Genomic DNA, 21355 nt, shown 5'->3' on the forward strand with positions numbered 1-21355 from the left:
AGTTATTGCAATTTTACACATCTTTTTTTCATGCAGAGGCATTATCAAGACATAAGGTATCATACATTAGGATTCCTTGTCCTAGGGGCAGATGGTTAAATCTGGGGAGAAAAAAAATGTTTATTTAAAGTTATATTTTAATTTCTGGGATTACAGACTTTTTTTCTTTGTTTTGATTTGTTCATGGAGGGGCATATATGTTGGTGGGGGAGGTATTTACATTCAGGGTAGAAAAGTGAACTACCTTTAAGAGCTGAAAGTGTTGAGAGGGCATTTCTATTGGATTATTGTGATTGGTTCTGTGTTTACTTGCCAGAAATCATTGTTGTTTAGTTCTTGTTGGACTACACTGGAACTCTCTGGACTGCAAAGAGGTTTCGTTTTATATTTACAGCCTGCTCAGAAAGATAAGTCAGATTCACTGCCACAATCTTTCCTTTTTATTATAATAAATCAACCCTCACTCTTTAGATAAAGTAAGATTTTGTTGCAGCAACTTATTGGCATATTCCAGTTTCAAGCATATTTAAGCATGTGGACTGATCTATAGTGTGCCGTTTCAGGTTTGGTAATAAGAGTGGCTTTTCATAAGGTGCATCTGAAAATTGTTGAGACATGAAGACATGCTGACAGGAGGGAGGTAGCAGTGGCAGCCCATATTGAAATATAGCTACTTTGCAATCTAATGCCTACAGAATTGCCATTCATAACAGGGAATGAGGGAAAAAAAGACAGAAAGACATTGCAAAACACATCCTTAGCCAGTATTGTCCATAATGTAGGATTTGCTTCTAGAGGTTGCTTGGAACATTTGTTTATTAAGATGTTGAAGCTGATGATATCCACAGGGTATTATTGGTTTCACTTGCTTGAAATATTCTTTTTCCGAAGTTGGGAAGTTAGCTCTAAGCCACTTTTTTCATTTCCCAGATCCCATATCATCTGACAACTGAAATTATTCTGATCATGTCTTATGCATGTGCAAGACAGTTTAACATTATGGCACTGGAAGCAGTCCAGCATAAACCTGTGTACCAGGTATAGCTCAGTTAAAACGTCATGCTACCCTTCCTTCATATGTACACAATCCCCTGGCTGGACAAGATCATCACAAAGGTATGCTCTCCAGTCAGGGGATGATAGGGAATAAGGGGCTGATCTTTTGCAGTCCCTACCCCCACAGCAGAAAGGCTGCCTCCAGCTGATACCACTGCCAGCATAAATTGGAAGCAGCTGTGGCAGAGGTATCTCCCAGCCACCCAAGATAAGGGGCACGTTCTCTTCACCCCTGCCAAATGAGGCACAGAGAGAGGGGAAGACTGTGCTTGATAGCCACTACCCACAGCAGCATATGGGAGGGGGCTGATGTGGCATGCTCTCCTCACCCTCCCCAGTCCTGGGGAATATTGTCACACACTTTTTGTAGTACTAGGAGGGCATGGATAGTGCTACAAAAATAACATGTATCCAAGGCCATGGTCTAACACACCACTTCAGATAGCCTGTACAGGGTCCAACTGATGGTACACAGGCTGTCTGCACCCCTGTGGACCAGGGTTAGCATGTGGCCTGTACAGGGTTATCCATTTCCCCGGATGCTAATGCTGCAGCAGTTGGATTCTCCCTCCCTTCTCCAGGTTCTGCTTCCTACCCATGCTTCTAGGCTTGGTCAGCATAGCAGAAGGGGGCGGAGTGCCCATGCTGTGTGTACACCAGGGAGGGGACTGGGATGTTTGTACTGTACATCTACGGTAGAAAAGGGAGCTAAGCTGCTCACACTGCAGGTTTCATCAATCATGAAGCTTTGTGGAAAGTACTGGCCAGATTTGGATGCCCTGAAAAATGCATCAAAGTCTTGAAGCTTCTTCACAGCCAAATGACTGCAACTCTTCTTTGTAGCAGATTGGAGACAGATCCATTTCTCATCCAAACTGGGGTCAGGCAAGGATGTGTCATTGCCCCAATTCTGTTCCCCATTTTTTTTTTTTTTTTTTACTGTCATCCAGGTTCTTCTTCATCCTGGTTCTTGTTAAAAACCACTTCTCTTCTAGAATCGACCTGGAATACTGAACAAATAGAGGGCTTTTCAATTTGGGAATATTTCACTGAAAGACCAAAGTATTCAAACCAGCCATCCTTGTCCTTCAATAGGCTGATGACTATACCACCTTGTGTACACTGAGGAAAAAATCTAGACTGTGCTGGACCTCTTCACTATTAAACTTTAGGCTTCTCTCTCAAAATTATGAAGAATAAAGTGTTCTATCAGCCTACTCCAAGCCCTGAATGTGACCTCCCCTTCTCAAATTACCATTAAGGAGAAGACCCTGGAGATAATTGAGCACTTTCTTTACCCTTGGTAGCCACCTCTCTCAGAAAGCAAACATTGATAAGGAGATCCAGCACAGAATCCAGTGCACAAGTGCCTTCTCAAAGGACACTGCTTTGGCACATTTTTATTGATTGTGATCTTTGGAAATAAACCAAAATCTGTGTCTACTTTCCTCTACAGATTTTTAATGTGGGTAACCTGCTATTGTTATCTCAAGAGTCTAAAGAGATATCACCAGTGATGTCTACAGAAAAAAAATCCACATTGAATGGAGGGATCACTGCACAAATGCCAGTATCTTTGCTGAAGCCAGTGTTACCAGCACTGAGTCGGTCATCCTCAAGCCCCAACTTTGCTGAACTGGACACTTTATGCAGATACCCAACTCTTGACTTGCAAAACAAATATTCTCTTCCCAGCTGAGTTGCAGTCTGAGATTTCATAGTGCCAGAGGAAAATTACAAGGGCATGTTGAAGGCACAGAATCATAGAAAATTAGGGTTGAAAGGGATCTCAGGAGATCATCTTGTCCAACCCCTGTTCAAAGCAGAACCATCCCCAACTAGATCATTCTAGCCAGGGCTTTGTTGACCTGAGGCTTAAAAACCTCCAAAGATGGAGATTCCACCACCTCCAGGTAACCCATTCCAGTGCTTTGCCACCATTGCTCCTTGTTCTGTCATCTGCCACCACTTAGAACAGTCCAGCTCCATCCTCTTTGAAAACACCCTTCAGGTATTGAAGCCTGCTATCAAATCCCCCCTCAGTCTTCTCTTCTGCAGACGAAATAAACCAGTTCCCTAAGCCTGTCCTCATAAGTCAAGTGCCCCAGCCCCCTAACTATTTTCATTGCCCTTCACTGGACTCTCTCCAACTTGTCCACATCCTTTTTGTAGTGGCGGGCCCAAAACTGGACACTGTACTCCAGATGTGGCCACACCAGTACAGAATACAGGGGAATAATCACTTTGTTTGATCTGTGGGCAGCACTCTTACTAGTGCAGCCCAGTATGCTGGTAGTCTTCATGACAACAAGAGCACATGGTTGACTCATATCCAGCTTATTGTCCACAATAACCCCAAGGTCCTTTTCTGAGATGCTGCTCAGCCAGTTGGTTCCAAACCTGTAGCATCCTAAGTGCAGAACTTTGTGCTTGTTAAACCTCATGAGATTTCTTTTGGTTCAGTCCTTCAATTTGTCTAGGACACTCCGAGTCCTAGCCCTACCCTCCAGAGTATCTGCTACTCCCCCCAGTTTGGTCTCATTCATGAACTTGATGATGGTGTACTCCATCTCATCTTTCACGTCATTAATGAAGATACTGAACAAAACCAGCCCCAGGACTGATCCCTGGGGAGCTCCACTTGATACTGGCTGCCAACTAGACATAGTCTCATTGATCACTACCTGTTGAGCTCAACAATCCAGCCAGCTTTCTATCCACCTTACAGCCCATTCATACAAACCATACTTTCTTAGCTTGTTTGCAAGAGTCCTGTGGGAAACCATATCAAAAGCCTTGCTAAAGTCAAGGTATATTATATTCACTGCTTTCCCCACATCTGCAGAACCAGTCACCTGACCATAGAAGTCAGTCAGGTTGGTCAGGCATGACTTGTCCCAAGTGAATCCAGGCTGACTGTTCCTGATGCCTTTTTTTCTCGAAGTGCTTAGAAATGGATTATTTGAGGACCTGCTTCATGATTTTTCTGGGGACCAAGGTGAAGCTGACTGGTCTGCAGTTCCCTGGATCCTCTTCCTTCCCTTTCTTAAAGATGAACATTATATTTGAACTTTTCCAGTCACTCAGAACTTCCCCCAGTTGCCACAGCTTTTCAAAGATAATCGCCAGCAGTTCTGAAATCACTTCAGCAAACTTGCTTGGTAACCTTGGATGCATCGCATCTGGTCCCATGGGTATGTACATGTCCAGCTTTTCTAAATAGTCCCCAACCTGTTCTTTCAACACTGAGGGCTGCTCGCCTTCTCCCCAGACTGTGCTGCCCAGTGCAGTATTCTGGGAGCTGACCTTGCCTGTGAAGACCGACATAAAAAAGGCACCAAGTACTTCAGCCTTTTCCTCATCATCTGTTACTAGGTTGCCTCCCCTATTTAGTCCCACACTTTCCCTGACCTTGCTCTTATTGCTAACATACTTGTAGAAACCCTTATTGTTGCCCTTTCTGCCCCTTGCTAGCTGCAACTCTAATTGGACTATGGCCTTCCTGATTACATCCCTGCATGCCCAAGCAATGGTTTTATACTTTTTCCTAGTCTTCTGTCCATTCTTCCATTTCTTGTAAGTTTCCTTTTTGTGTTTAAGCTCACCAAAGAGTTCTCTGCTAAGCCAAGATGGTCATCTGCCATATTTGCCATTCTTCTGCCCATCAGGATGGTGTGTTCTTGCACCCTCAGTAAGGTTTCTTGAAAGTACAAACAACTCTCCTGGGCTTCTTTCCCCCTCTAACCTTAACCCAGAGACTTTCAACAGGCCTATCTCCAGCTTTTCCAGTTCTATCTCCAGTTTCATATTGGAGCTCTGAACAACCATACAAGTCTTTTACGTACAACGCAACTCCTTCTCTTCTCCCCTGCCTGTCCTTCCTGAACAATTTATACCCATCCATGACAGTGCTCCAGTCATGCAAGCTATCCCATCAAGTCTGTTATTCCAATCGCATCATAGTTCCATGACTGTGTAAGGACTTCCTGCTTGTTTCCCAGGCTCCATGTATTTGTGTACAGACACCTAACATAACTAGCTGTTTGCCCTACTTTCTTAGTAAGATGGCCCTACTTTCTCTCCTGCTACTGTCTCCACCTTGTGCTTTCTCCAGGTCTTCTGCTTCCCCACTTAGCTCAGGGCTTCGGTCTCCATTCCTCAGCAAAGATAATTTAAATCTCTCCTCACTAGGTTAGCGAGCCTGTCTGAGAAGATGCTGTTCCATCTCTTTGTCAGGTAGATCCCATCTAGTCCTAGCAGTCCTTTTTGGGACAGCACCACATGGATGAAGAAGCCAAATCCTTGCTGGCATATGTCAAGAAAACAGACAGCAACATCAAGAGCTGGGAGGAGCTGGCTGCTAACCAGCTCCAATAGTGCCACAACCTTAACCAAGCACCAGCCTGCTTCAAGATAGTGTCTCTTCCTTGAAGCAGAGAAGAGGGAGCAAAGGAAAGAGGAGAGAAATCCCACCTTACTGTCTATTCTCCCCTGTGGAAATACCAGTAAGACCTGAAACTTTTGTGGATGAATATGTGGCTTAAGGATTGCATTCATAAGTCACCTCAAGACACATCACTGATCTATGGTAGAGATTATCCTCAAATTGAAGGATTGCCAATGATCAGATGGAGTGTGTGGTTGAGGAAGGTGGGGTGGAAGCTGAGATGCCTGTGCTTCAGCTTTTTTAAAGGGGTAACAGCTTCCCTGTGACAGGAGAGTGGGCAGGGAGACTGGTGGGGACTGTCTGCCCACCTGTATACATGGCATGTGGCCCATGTAACTTGTTGCCCCCATGTCTGTGTCTGTGCTGTGTGCAGCCCCAGAGTGCCCAGAAGTTGGATAGTCCTAGCCTATAACACTATTTGCATATATGTTAAGCGCCCATTTTTAATTCCTTTCAACTCATCTATTCATCATCTTGTACCAATTTACTCAGATTTCAGTTCAGACATTCACCTGCTCAAATATAGCCCATACGATCTTAACATTTTATAGTATTAGTTAAGAAGTGCAGCTGTTTTGGGGTTTTGAAAGCTCTTTCAGATCCTCTCTGAGGAAGCAGTGAAAATGAATGTCTTTCATTACAAATTGGTAGAGCAGGGATTTTATAATTTTCAGTGCACTTCATTTTAGTACAGATGCACTTGGGATGAATGCATTATGAGCTCAGGACCATCATTTATACCTTTCAGAATCATTTTTTCATCTGTTCGCTTGATGTATACTTGCTGTGTGGTTCCTATAGTCTCGATGCAAGGCAGCCTTGCATCTTAGTTGCTGCATTTAAGTTTTTTACAAATTTCCTTCACTTTTAACAGTAGCATTGTGTGCCATAATAATGGATGTCTTTCCCTTTCTGTTTTGAAGGTGTTATGTATTAATGCAGGTATATAGAAACATAGCTGAATAAAGAAGGATATATGCACTTTCTAAATACCACTGTTCAAAACAGGATTTTAGAAAACTTTTAAAGTGCTAGTATACGTTTGAATTTGCAGGATGAGTTAAATTAAATAGAGCTTCTTGATATGGGCCTATCAGTTATTTGCTGTGTTCCAATTTTAATGTGGCCTTATTTGCAAAGATTCTAAGCCCCTAAGTTCATCTTGAAAACAGTGGGCTATCTGGGTACTCACAACTTCAGGAGAACAGACCTCGTGTTCTGGCATTGCACACCTAAATTGAAATCCACAGAAAATGCATGTTCTCACTGTCAGCCTCATGTGCCATAACACTCAAATAGGGACACTTAACAGTCCTTATTTGGCATGCCATAGCCTTAACCTTCCTCATGATCCATACCAAGAGGATAGAAGGCTGCAGTTTTCCTGCCCCTCCATACTAGTTAACCAGCATCATCTTGAGATGAAACACAAAGTTCAAGACATACAGCTCCAGTTGAAACCCCTTTTCAGTTTCTGATCCTTTCTGGTTTCATTTTAATTTTTTTTCTTAGACTTCCTTTCTTTTGATTTTTACACCAAAAAAATCCTCAAAAGAATAGATTAAATTAAATTAGGCTTCCAAGAAGATGCCTTCACCATTCTGACTTCATGCTGAGGCTTTACAGCCCTGTGAGGATAATGATGAGGCTGATAAAAGCATCCAGGACATCATAATACAATATGTTTACAATATGTTTGCTGATTCTCAAGGTAGAGCCTAGAGATAAATCCCTCTGCCACTGATACTTCTTTTCAGCGTAGATTGCTACATTTGATTGATCTTCAGTATAAAGATTTGTCTACCAACTTGGTCAAAATCTAGCAAGCTGCCATTTTGGTCTAGCATCCTCCATAAAGGGCCGAATGCATTTTCTCACCAAGCAGTCTTGAAATTGTTCAAGGGACTTAGCAGAGTTTCTCATTCATTTGCTAAAGACATGCTCTATGAGGAGGGGCAGGGCTGCAGTCCTCCCTATGACTTACCACTAGGGCAACATAAAAAATTCTGAGATTGAATATTATGGGCATGCATACCCAGAGTGAAGCTGCGCATTTAGATGTCATAGTTCAAATTACTCCAATTACTGGTAAGTCATTTCTCTTTTCATCCTAACACATAGTTAAGAACAGTAATTTCTTTCACTTCACAAAATACACATTGGAGCGGTAATTTTCTTGGACTGGAAGTGAGTGTATTAGCAAGAATTTAAGTATGTTGGTATGATGGAATAGCATTATGATATTGAGTTACTGTTAAAAAAAAGGACCATGAGACTACTTTAATTTATTTGCTTTCATTTATTATTGTTGCAGAACCACTAAGTCTTATGTGATTTTCAATTTTTTGTAAAAAAATATTGCCCGTCTTTCTATTTCTGCCTTCCATTGTGGAATATGTTCTTTACTTAAAATGACCATCATTTTCTATAAATTTGAAGAGGTTGAATCTGAGCAGTATGACACATATTACCCTATAGCATCTATAGGCAGAGCAGCTGTAGAAGTACAATGAAGAGTGATCAAGTAAGCAAGAGAAAATAAGGGAAGGTTTCACAGGTGTGGGGGATCCGACTTAGAAGTATGAGAAATGCCAGATGATACCAAGAGAGTAAAAAGGCTGAATGGAAGATGGGGGAGGGGGAGGTTGCAGAGAACAAGGAAATGTAATGTAGAAAAGGGAAGCTAAAGATGAAATGCAAGATTAAGGAGATTGTGGGTACAGAGGATAATTAAAAGAGTAAAAATAGCATAGCAAGTCCCTCTCCCCAAGCTGCAGGACTGAAGTAGATGAAGCTGTCCTCTGATCAGTCAATTGGGAGGCCTCAATTTTTGCACCATTTAAATTTGAGTTTAAAAGCTGAAATGATCACAGAGGATAAGCTTCTGCCTAGAGAAGGAAACAAACAAACTCTGGCATTCTCCTACCTTCCCCCAACCTTCTGGAAGTCATATTAAAAAAACCAAATTTATAGTATAAATTGGAATTTGAAGTCAGTTTCAGGGTTTGGAGGGAGGAAGAAAAGGAGAAGAATCATTTGAGTGCCCTTGTACGTTGATATGCTATAGTGTGCTTGTGTGTGTGCAGTTTTTGTGGAGGAACTGAAGTAAACCTAACATGCTGGAAGCAAAACATGATTCCTTAATTTCATTAGTTCATGATATAATTTGGGGTTTTTTTTGTAGACCTGCCACCTCCTCCAGTGCCACCTCCAGCTATAAAATCTCCCACTGCCCAGTCCAAGTCCCAGCTGGAAGTTCGGCCTGTCATGTTGCCAAAACTCGCTTCTATAGAACCAAGAACAGACAGATCTGGGGAAAGAAAAGGAGCGAGCTACAAGGGGAGAGAAGGGGCAGATGGCAGACAGCACTCTGACATGCGGGCAAATTCAGGAGAGCGCAGAGAATCGCAGGAACAGCAAAACGACGGGAAGCTGCGAGGGAATAAAGCAGCAAAGCGAGAAGGCACACCAGCAAAAACTCATCTTCTCCAAGGTTATTTGACGTGCTTTGAGCTTAATGAATGTGTTTATAGTAGATAAGTGGAAGGATCTGAGGCCATAGTTCTTCAGGTCAAGTTCACTATTAGCGTGAGAAATTACTGGAGTTGAGTCTGCTTATAGCAGTACTGAATTGTGGCCATTTATCTCTATTTATGTAGTTAATGCAAAGTTAATACAAACCACATTGTGGTGTTTCAAATAGGCAATCCTGTGGCCTAAAGCTAGTAGAATTTCCAGAATTGTCTTCTCTATATTATGATCCTTTTGCACACTGGATTTTATGCACAGACTTGACCTACTAGAGAAGAAAGCCAAAGAGGAGTATAGGGGTTGGGGGGCATACATACCTTTGTACCCACTTCTGCCTCTACACAAATTATTAAGGGAATTCAGTAAGGCTGCCCATTTTACCAGTGGATTGGAGATGGACTCATTTTACCTCACATTAATAAAGGAAAAATCTGCCACCCTGACATTTGATACTCTTCAAAATGAGAACAACACATGAATATTCAGCTCGGCAGAATGGAGCAGAGATGCAGAGGTTACAAATAGTAACTAGTACAGAGTCAGGAAAAAATGGGTCTCAAATTTTATGGAGGTCAGTAAGACTAGTGAAAAGTGGAACACAGATAATGGTATCTGTCTACAGTTCAGTTAAGCTTCCCACAAATATGTAATTCTTTCTCAGACTAGCTAGCCAGGGTACAAATCAGATGAGCAGAAATTGGGTAGTAAATTGGTTAAATGGGCACATGAGTAAGAGGTCATTGCAAATGGCAGTGGGTCACAATAGAGAGAAGTCATTAGAGGGTTATTTCAGGGTTGGTGTCGGAGCCATTGTTATCAATTTATGTATTAATGTCCTAGGGCAGGTGGCAAAATTTGCTGAGGACACCAATATTGGAAATGTTGTTAATATTTGAGCAGCATATCACCCTTAGAACAGTTAAAAACATTAAGGCATTGATTTTTGAACATCAAACTGAAAAAAATGTACTGTAATGTTTTTGGATGCTGAAGGCCTAAGGCAGCCTGGTGTGACTGGGTAAAGAAAAGAAATCTACTGATAACAAAAGGGACCTAAACACTTAATTTTGCACTAACTATTACTGATAATTTTTCTGTTGAATAAAAATGCTTAGCTATGGTAGGGTGTTCTTTATCTGTAGATCATAAAGTACTTTACAAAGACGAGCAAGCAATATTAAACAATTGATTTACAGACAGAACAAAATTTTAAGGGCAACATTTTTCAAGATGTTCAGAGATTTTAGGTGCCTCCAGTTTTGTGTACTCTGATTTTCAGAGGTGTTCCATAATTCTAGCTCCTACTGGATCCTGGGGAGTCGGGGGACTCTATATGTATTACTAACTCAGCTACTTTCTGTAGGAACATGGCCAAGCTTTTAAAAACCCAGTAATTTTAAGGGTCTGCATTTGTAATGCTTAGTGAACATTGCTTTATTTCTAACCTGAATATCAGATTTTCTTTAAGAAACCTCCTTGTCTGCTGTGGTGCAGTGATTTTATTGCATACTATGGCCAGTCATCATCCTAAATTTCTAGGTGTCTATTAAAAATAAACATTTAGTATTTATGGAAAAATTGCAGAGATGCCATATGTCAGAGCAATGTAAATGTACATAGTTCATTGTGTATTATGTATATGTAATGTGTATGTTTCATTGCACAGAGGACATCTTACCATACTCTAGACCTACGTTTCCAACTTCAAATAATCCTAGAGATCCCAGTTCCTCCAGCTCCATGTCATCAAGAGGATCAGGAGGTAGACAAAGGGCAGATCAAACAAATATAGCACGAAGGAATATTGCAGAAATGCAAGTACTGGGAGCATATGAACGAGAAGAAGACGAAGAATTAGAGGTAACTTTAACAGTGTTATGAAAAATGTGTAGAATAAAATTATTATCATAGAAAGATAATTTTCTGAACCTAGGTAGGATCCTAGGTGAAAATATTTTAAAAATTATGCGTATTTATCTGAGGAAAATTATTTTAGTGGTTTTCTATAATTATGGATTATTCCCGTTCTTAGAAAAAATGCAACATTAAGATGGCATTAAAACGGAAAATATGTAATGGGAAACAAAAGGTAAAATATCTCAATTATGCCCAAATCAAAAACTGTGTAGACAGGATATTCAGAATATGCATGCACCATGGCAGCAGCATGTCCTGGCCAGGATGGTCCCAGCACACCCACCCACCTACCTACCTTCTCCAATTCATCCATTCTGTTCTTGGTAAGACATTGATGAAGCTGCTCTAAAGTCATCACCAGCCCCTGCTCAAACATACTGGAGATCTAAGATCTCAAGAGTGCGCAGAAGGGTGCCTCAGTGTATCCTCACCACTGTATTTTCAAGTCTGAAGACTGTCTCTGGAAGCAGGTAGGTGCAGGAGACTCAGAAATGCCACAGTGTGGGCATGCCCGTAGATTTAAGGTTAACACATATTAGACTTGGTGATATTAGGGCCGTGTCACATATTCACATGCAGTGATTGCAAATCATTGGAATGTTGTGATGTATTAAAGTTAGTACATGTTAGGATAGAAGAGCACAATCACCGGCAACAGTTGCAAATTGTTGCAATGAAGTGACCAATTAAAGTTAGTATGTGTTGGGAGATAACCCTGGCCTAAAAGGGAACAACTTTGCAAGGCCACAAGAGCACTCGGCACATGTTAAACTGCTCGAATGTGGATCTGCTTGTATTTTAGCTGTAGTTAGTTAGTGTTACATCAAATGTCTGACACTCCCCTTAGGTGATATTGGATATATTAAATTTTATCAATGTAAACTTCAGATGAAGACATGTTATTGTTTTTTTCTTTTCTGTCCCTTGTGTTGGCAGCAACATTTCATTTTCTTTCCCAAAAATGATGACTAATATATAACCACACTGTATCAAAAACAAATTGTTTCTAAACAGTGTATTAAAATTCTTAAAACGCGGAACTCCAGCTAACATCTAGCCACTGATTTTAATTTTTTACAGGAAACTGAAAGCTGAAGAAGATGAGAAATGTACTCTCACAGGCTTTTGAAATCTAATCAGAAAAATATCACTTAAGATGCCTCAAGTCTGATGATGTTTGACGCCAGAAATAACGTTCAGTGCAATCAGAGTGTACAATTTTTCATTTTTATTCATGCCATCAGAATGCTAGTTTTTATTTCACTATTTCTTTTTTTAAAATCCTTCTCTTTTATGAACAGCCCCTGTCTATTCCTTAATGCTAAGCATATCATCTTCTCTCTGCCCAGAAAGGCAGGTAAGCTGCTCTTTGTGGTACTTGTACCAGCTGCTGTGTCAAGATTAGGACAGAAGATGGTGCCAAAACCTGGGATCTCTAGATTTTTTTTTCCCTCCAGGAGGCAGTGTTCAGTACACTGCTGATGTACCAAGGAGCCCATTGATAATCTTTCATGTAAAATACCATTGATTTAAAAATACCAACTTGCATAAAGTGAAAATTATGCAGAGGGTTCCTCTAATATAGTGGTTTTATTATAGTCTGCAATTAGTGCAAATGGTAACTTGCATTTTGAAAATAGACTGCGGGTTTTATTTTCTGCCAGTCTCTCAGATTACCCTTTGCAGCAGCAAAAGATTTGCTTTTTTAAATGCAATTTGGGGTGGGGTGGGATGGGGTGGCTCATATTGTAAATATATACTCATTTTAATTCTCCTGTTGTACTTTAATTTGTCTTTCCTATTTTCATCGTTTAAGTACATTCTTATTGAAAATGTCCCTTGGGATAGGCAGGAGCCAAGATGATAGGTACTCTGGTGGTCTAGTCATGGCATGAGTAAGTCTATCAGAAATTGTTCCACTAAAATGCCACTTATGAAAATAAGCAAGGAAATCAGTGGACATTTTTAATAATTATTGGGTAATAACATCTTTACTGTTACTGGCCCAAATCTCAGACCTCTAATTGTAGTGTCAATTCAACTTAAAGAAGTGCCACTTAAAGAAATTTTGTTTGATCTCTTTTTTTGTAATGCACTGCTTATCTTTTTTTTTTTTTTTTTTTTTGGTTTTAAAAGCACAATCACTAAACTTTATTTGTAAACCATTGTAACTATTAACCTTTTTTTTTTGTCTTTTGGAAAAATGTTAAGAAGCATTTGGGATTTTTTTTCATCTTTTTGTTAATACTCTATGTTTGTATTGGGAATATTTGAATGGTGACAGATGGTAAAGTAACGAACCAAAATATGGGCCATAAACAAAACATTTCTCACTTTTCCTGAATTTATGGAAAATTCTCAAGTTTGCGGTGGCCTATCTCAACATTGGATTTTCATTAAAGCTAAAATAGAGGCATTAGTTGCATTAAATTTGCCAAATGATGTCCTCTCTGTAGATTTTTTGGATCTTTTTTGTAATTATATAATTTCTTTGTCATTGGTGCTAATGGAAAATTGTGTGTTTGTTTATGGACAGCTATCAGGATTAGCCCCAATGGGAAAAAAAGAGAGAAAAAGTGTTTTGGTGTTTACTGAGGACTGAAATTTTTCATTTAGCTAACTTTTAAAGAATGGTTACATAGAAAGGGTGTGCAGTACTAAGGGAAAAATCCATGTGATTAATGTTTTCATTATGTTCATGTACGAAACCTCATATTTTAGCCATAATTTTGCATACTGAGGATCCAATAATCAGAAAAGTAATTTTTGTCACATTATTTATTAAAAATGTTCTCAAATACACCTTCTTTTCTTGTGCAGTTTTTTGTTTTACCTGAAACCCATTTTCATGAATGATTTTGCTCTTCAGTTGTCCTATTGAAGCCTTGTAGTAATGCGAGTATGAGGGTAAGATCAGTATTAGGCCTCCTACTTTTTACATAATTTCCACTGATTATCATAAAGTCTTGATTACTTGGTACTTCATGACTGCTGTTAGTTCCAAAAGGTAGAACCACTCCTACATCTTTTAGCATACACTAATTTCCAAAAGAAGCCGAAGAAAAGTCTTGACCTGGCATAACTCCATACCCACAACTGTAGATCAGAGAGGGGAAGAGTCATTTTTTATGAAAGACATGGAGTTAAGAGTATCAACATTCACAAGATCTTCTGTAGAGGGAATTACATTTCTGAGTCACTTGGTTGCTAGAATCTATGCAAACTTAAACAAAGGGTATTCTCAATATTTTCTACTGGCCTCTTCTCTCTGAGTCAACCCTATGTTACTCGTGTGATCCTTACAAATCCCTATCTTTTGGATCATGATGGGACAGGTAATGAATTGATTGACCATTTTCCCTTCTTTTTTTTTAAACTTTTTCCCACTTCTCACTATTCTTTTCCATTCTTGCCATGCCTCACCCTAGCTCCTCTGCTTCCTTTTAAATTCAAAACAAAACAAAACAAAACAACTCAAACATGTAACTAAAACATTCTGGACCAAACCCAAACTAGACTTGTAGACACCTAGCGCTTTGGCATCACAGCACCATCATCCAGGAGGCTGAGACAGATTAGATGCCTATATTTCCTATACAGTGAATAGGAAGACATGGGGGCCTCCCAAAGGCAAGCCAGAACAACTAAGCACTCAGCAGGGAGGTACATACATCTACCTTATAGGAAATGAAAGGCTCAAGAGATATGTATGAGTTCTCTCTCTCCCTTTTGGAGTTCAGACACCTGACTGCAAAGGTGCTTCCATTATGCTGAGATCCAGATTTCTCAGATCTACCAAATGGTAGACTTCTACCTAAATGGCAGAAGCCTTGACTTTACTCATGAATCCACCTGGTGGCTTACCTTTGGCCCAGTAGCCCAGTAAAAAATAGACAAGCGTACTGAACAAAATGTTTTGAGTCCTCCTCAGCTTAAGAAGAGTCAAACTCTGCTCATCCACTTCCAAAGAGATTACACGAGTCTGTCGGGGTACGGCCACGACCGCCTCCCCGCGTTGGGGGCCGCTTACTGGTCACCAAGTGTTGGCTACCTTGGGTTGGGCGTTTTACACGTGCTTGCCTCGCCTGCCATGACTTTGATGATATTAGAGTTGGTTCAGATGGTCTGGCACATGTCGTCCAAATATGAGAGTCCTCGGCGTCCCGCAGGTCCCATGTTGATGAGGACTCTGCCACCCCTACACCCTCGCCCGTTCCACCAGGAGGTGGCCGCCTATCTGGCTCAGCCACGTGTCCGTGAAAGAAATGTACACAGATTGTCCATGAAAGAAATGTACAGATCAACACAAATGCTATAGCTAGGGGTCTCCCTGGGTTGGGGCCGCCGCTTCTGCCTTCAGCAGACGGTCTCCGATATGCCCCCCGTACGCTGTGGGGTTGAAACCCCACTCCCGCTCTTGCAGAGCTCTTCTTGAGGGCTTGTTCGATTCTTCCCTTTATAACTAAGGCTCACTGTGGCCGTTCCTCCCTTATTATAGGAACTACGGTGCCCACAGTCAATGAGTGCCCTGCTATTAGGGCTTATGTGGTACTCGGCTCCGGCTGGGTCCCAGCAGCTCCCAGCCGGTAACAAAACAGTCCCATGTCCCACAAGGGCTGGCTGACTGGGCTCAAGAGCCCCGCTGGGGCTCACCCCTTCTCCAAAGGCTCCTACCGTGGTTGAGAGCTGCTCACATCCGCTGCAACGTGCTCCGGCCGGTTCCAGCCCCTCCGCTGCCTGCTTCTGGTTCCGCGCCGCCACTTCTTGCTGGCCCCTGCCTCTCTTTTATGCCAGTCCCGGGAGCACCGGCTCCGCCCTTCCCCACACATCTGTGAAAGGTGAATTCCCGCCCAGCGTCTTGGGCCTGCGGGCACGGGACTAGCGGGCTACCGCTCGGGCATGGGGCCCTGGAGCCTGCTGGCTCCTTCTCTCCCTCAGTCATCTAAATGGGCGACCCCCCAGTCAACCCTTATATAGCTGTCCCATATAGTAGAATGAATGATTCATGGGGCCAGAAGGAGAGCAAGTAAGAGGAGGTGTGATGCCATTGCCCAGAAATAAGAGTATTCCCCTGAGAAGGGGAGAATGGCTAATCTGAACTACTTTTGGTGATGCTCAGTAGTCTAAGATAATGGATGTCTATACACGTGCTCCATGGTGTAGGCTACTCTGTTGATTTGGTTCAGCCTGCTGGAGGAAGGTGCTGTGATGCCAAAATGTTAGGTGTTTACAAGTCTAGTTTGGGTTCATGATAACCAATGGTAATATACATTTCCCACTGCGACTGAACTATCACAACCAACATTTTTAAAAAATTGTTCACAATACGCAGTTTCAAATCCCTCATTTTCATGTGTATTCAGCATCCTGCATTTCAAAATGGTGGCAAGGGTACTATAAAACTCATGGAACCAGCTTTAGTTAAAGCGCCCCTGTGTCCATTTTGAAATGTGGGGGACTGAATACATGTGGCACTGTGGTGTTCTAATTAGAGTGGCAGTTCTCATAGCATATGAAAACAAGATCGAGTCAATGTAACCAGAAACTCCCTATGTGATAGTGCTAATGCCAGAGACAGTGGAACATCCTGGGTTGCCAGGTTTGTAGATCTTGGCTGATAAATAAAATTAGATAGAAGCATTAATCCTGTCCCTGTGTTTGCAGAGGTAACTTCTTTAAGAACTTACCTAGTTACTTTTGGTATTGTGCCATGGGGTCCTTGGTCAAGAGTTTATGAAACTCCTATGTAATGGAGTCAGGTGTAAATAAAACAGCCTATTGTTGTAAGCATTAGAAGGAATGGATAACTAAGAATGAAATCAATGCCTTTTTCATATCCTTCAGGTTTAGTAATGCTGAAAACTTAAGCTGCTTCTTGGGTATCAAAATCCAAAATCCTTATATCAACTTGGATAAACAGATGTAAATAACAGTGAATTCCAAGTGTATGAAGAACATCCTATGCTTGGTTCACGTAACTAATAGAAGAGTTCCATATGTCCTTGAGTAGCTCTATCCCTTCTACTCCTCAGGCAAAATTCACTCTTATAAAACCCATCTGGGAAACGCATGCAAATCATACCATTGCTGCTGTTTTTCCAATGTATTAAGTAGGATTCTCTTTTACCATTAGGGTGACATACACAGAAAACTAAATGCAAAAAATATGGTTACAAATCAAACACTCAAAATAGGAAACTTCAGAATCAATTTGTTTTGCAACCTCTGAATATATACTATATAGGATTTAATTACATGATCACATTGGTTTTTTTTTTCTAGGACCCCTATCTCTTTCAGTTCACAGGATGGACAGTATTCACTTTCTATTCAATATTTGATGCATTTTCCAGTCTTCAGTGTATAGCTCTATCCCTTATTTACTTCACATTATTTCAAACCCTGCTGTGAAGAGAGATTGAGTAATTTTTTTTATCATCTCTTCTTTAGCACAGACAATTTTGGCATTAGACTGCTTCAAGAATTTATCTTCACAATACCCCCTTGAGGACAGGTAGGGAACTTGAGGTGGAAAACTGAGTCAGAGGCATGAAGATCAACATCAGCTTTTGGTGCCTAATTTGAGATGTCTAGGGCCCTTTTGTTGTTATTCAGAGTACAGTTCTCTTCGACTATAGAGGCAGTTCATTGCTCAGTACTTCTGCAAATCAGTCCTCAGTTATCTCATCCTGGACACTCAAAATGACTTTATGGCCATGCGTGAAAAGTGTGATTGAAGTGACATACATTTTTAGAATCAAATGAGAATGCTGTGACAGGGTCAGGGTAGTTCTGGTTCAACCAGGTAGCATTCAATAGCCTCTACCATTGAACTATTCTTCCTCTTTCTGCTGTCCTCTGCCCAGCTCTCTACACATCCCCTAACAAATGAAGCAGAGATCCTACCAGTGGCAGATTCTTCACTATGTCACTTGTCACACCCCTGTACAGTGAAGAACTCCCATCAAGAATCTCAACTTCTTGATTCCAGGCCAACTTCTGAGGTGCATGCGTTTGTACGGGTCACAGATTCTCTCCCAAATCAGAACTGGATCCCACACTGAATTATTTCCACTTATCCTTTTCCCAAAATCCCCCAACACTACTCTTCTTCACTTCACCATCCCACTGTTCCCCAAATACCTATTCCTGCCTTCATGCCCCAATCTCACTACACTCTTGCTACTCACCCATCTGGTTATAGTCAGGACATTCCCTCAATGTCATCCATGATTGCTGTGCTCCATCAGAGTGAGCATTAAGAGTACCAGGCAGTGAGTCACTTTGTTAACAGGCCCTTGAGTCTTGTACATGTTGTTTTTCAGGAAGAGCTTCTGCAGACTTAGGCTGGAGCATAGTCAGAGCTGCTGATAGCTTCAGAGAATCTTAAATGCTAGACTCTAAGAAGTCTATACCAGTGGTGCTCAACTCATCTGTCTCCATGGGCCAGAGAGTGGAGTGGAGCCAGTCCACAGGTTGGTTTACAATCCTGATCTGGTTCACAGGATTGGTTTGCAGCCCTAATCCAGTGTACAGGATCTGCCCTCAACCCCAAAACAGTGTGCAGAGTCAGTCCCTGGCCCCAGTCCTGCCCACAGTACCACATCAGTTGACCTGGAGGGTGCCCCACAGGTCTTGAAATTTGATAGTAGGATGAGTGGCGGCAGCATTCATTGCCATGGCTCTGATTACCATGGCCATTGATGCTGACACTGCACCCCGCCCCCCCACCAAATTTCCAAACCAGCAGGGAGCCCCATGATCAGCTGACTGGCCACAGCATGGTCCTACTTCCTATAATTATCACCTGAATCTCCTTTAGTAATTACTTTAGATTGTCTCTTTTTTTTATATTCTTTGGTTAGATCTCCTCAGGGCAAATCTCATCCTACATTTTAAAAGGCTTGGCAATAAACACTGGTATATAAATTTCAATCAATAAGGGTCAGATTTTATCATCCTTAGTAATGCTGACTACCAGTATACTCCAAAAGTATCCTCATTCATTTCAATTGAGCTATTCACAGACCAAGATGGTGTTTACCGTAAATAATCTCCCCCTGAAAAGATAAAATTTCACTCTTTTCCAGCGTATAAACATGTTGTTATGGGGAGCTTCAATTAAATCAAGAATCTTGACTTGTGTATACACAAGGATATTACAAATTAATAATCATCTTTTTGTTAATGACGTCAATCCGCTGGCCGTCATGCGGCTGTTATCAGACCGCAACACAGGCAGGCTATAAACTTCTGCCCTACAATAATGGTAACTTAAAAGAAGCCCCAGTTTATCATATTTATATGGCACCTTATACCATAGTAGATAAATCCTTCATAATTTTTAAAGTATTTATCTTGTCACACCCCTGTACAGTGAAGAACTCCCATTTTTCTGTGTTATAGACTAGAAATTGAAAGGGAGGATGAGAGATTTTCTAGTCACCCAGGGCTGTGGTAGAGCAAGGCAATAAATTTAAGATCCAGAGTTCCATTTTCCTCTTTATATTCTGTAATTCTAGTAGCTCACCAATAGAAATAAGAGGTTCACTATTCAGCCCAATAATTGTAAGCTTCTTAGAAGAGAATTGGTATCTTCTTTGTACCTTGCCGAGACCTGAGATTCGCTATTCATGCTGTCAAAAAGGGAGGTAACTACTTCTTTTCTTCATTCACCTTTTGCTTAATTGAGTGGTGTCCAACATACTTTAAAGAAAAGAGGCAGGACAACAGTATCACCATCATCGTGTGCAGGTCAAGGCCATCAGGAAAAAAGGGGCTGCTGTAGTTTCACAAGACTGACAATGAAGAAGGGAAGAAACTTAAGCTATGATTGTGTAACCTTTATTTTGCCCTGTGTAAATTCAACCCTATGAATAAGTCTTTGCAGGGAGTCAGAAGTGGCTTTGTTTGCTTGTTTTGATGAAAAGCAAACAAAAAAAGGCCTTTTGCTTTTATTGAAGATGCTTGGTAAAGTCTTCAAGTCGTTTTGCATTTCTGTTGAAAAAGCACAAATGCAAACAATCAAATTCACTTTGTATTTCCTAAAAATGAAATTGTATTTTTAATGGCAACCTGAGAAAATAATCAAAAAGTGATATTTCCATTTTGTTAAAAATTATTTTTAAAAAACTGAAAAATAACAACCAGACCCAGTTTATAGGACCCAACTTGAACTGAAGCTGGACCAACAAGATTGTAAAACAGGGCCATTTACCTTTTACTTTTTGAGAAGTAGCAAAATATTCTCAAAAACAAAAGCCCGACTACCTAGAAGGATGGACTAAATCTTAACTGTGAAATTTCTGTGTCAAACAGATGCTATAGCTGCTTAATTTGAACAATAGATATGCATCAGAACATTTCAAGTCTGTAACAGAATTAAGACGCAGCAGGATTAACTAAACACTCTGACTATGAAAAGCTCAATATAAGCCTTTACTAGTAGCAATATTTCAATTATGTTTACTGTGTGATCATAGTCAAGATGACTTCTAAGTGAATTCTGGAGAGCTTATATTTATTTTGTTAACCAGAGCACTTAAGTAAAATAAATCAGTAATACAAAAAAAAAGCAAAAATAGATTTTGTGTGCTTTTTATTTTTTCCCCTTCTCACTGCTTGAAGCCTTGCTTTCTTGGATGCCTACACATTGCCACTAAATTTTGATATCATTCTTGTATTCTAGAAATGTACATCCCAAATGCCAGGGGGGAAAAAAAGCATATTAAATTGAGTGGGGGGGGGTTGTCTTTGTTAAAATGTAAAATAAACTGGTAGTCTAGTCTAGCTAATAATTGGCACATTTTATAAAGTATAAGTTATAGATAATAACATTCAACAAGGAAAGTAATGACTCGAGCAATCCTTATGTTTTAAAGCAATCAATTCAAATTTTACTGAAGATATGGATAGAGAATCGAAGAAAGAATAATCAAGTAGGATAGATCATACATTGTAAGATGCTCTGCTTAATCACGTTCTATGTGTAATGTTTCACTTATGAGAAACAATGGGTTAGATTTTTTACTCAAACCAATATTTTTTACATTCACACTAAATTTTGTGTCAACGAGAAAAGGAGAGTAAAATACTCCCAATGCTATTGAAATCAATATTGAAGATATTAACATAAATTATTAGGAATTGTTTGCCTTAACTCTGTAGAACAAGGCTTTAGGCCATGATGGTAAGTTCTTCTAGTTTGATAGTTGAAAATAATTATGGGCAAGAAATAAAGCATTCTGAAAAATTCAGTCAGAATGACAAACTTACGCCTTTTCAGACTCATAAGAAATAGGATACATTTTTAAAGGGTTTTTAATATCGTTAGAGAGTCATTTACTGGCTCCTCATCCTTTGGCAACATGAGTTTCCCTTCCAGCTGCAAGAAAGTCCACTTTC

At 40.6% G+C, this 21355-nt stretch overlaps 1 protein-coding gene across 1 annotated transcript in view; it reads left to right on the plus strand.

Annotated features, from left to right (window-relative positions):
- Nucleotides 1–13076, plus strand: part of ROBO1 (roundabout guidance receptor 1) — a 796429-nt gene extending 783353 nt beyond the window's left edge. Inside the window, exons 28-30 of the mRNA XM_090059747.1 lie at nucleotides 8688–8996; nucleotides 10701–10894; nucleotides 12032–13076. Coding sequence (XP_089915873.1) covers nucleotides 8688–8996; nucleotides 10701–10894; nucleotides 12032–12046 — 518 coding nt within the window. The 3' untranslated portion in view covers nucleotides 12047–13076. The remainder of the gene's footprint in view (nucleotides 1–8687; nucleotides 8997–10700; nucleotides 10895–12031) is intronic.
- Nucleotides 13077–21355: the final 8279 nt, after the last annotated feature.

The sequence above is a fragment of the Crocodylus siamensis genome, chromosome 1 (genome assembly GCF_052110815.1).
Source record: "Crocodylus siamensis isolate JL-2025a chromosome 1, ASM5211081v1, whole genome shotgun sequence".
NCBI lineage: Eukaryota > Metazoa > Chordata > Crocodylia > Crocodylidae > Crocodylus > Crocodylus siamensis.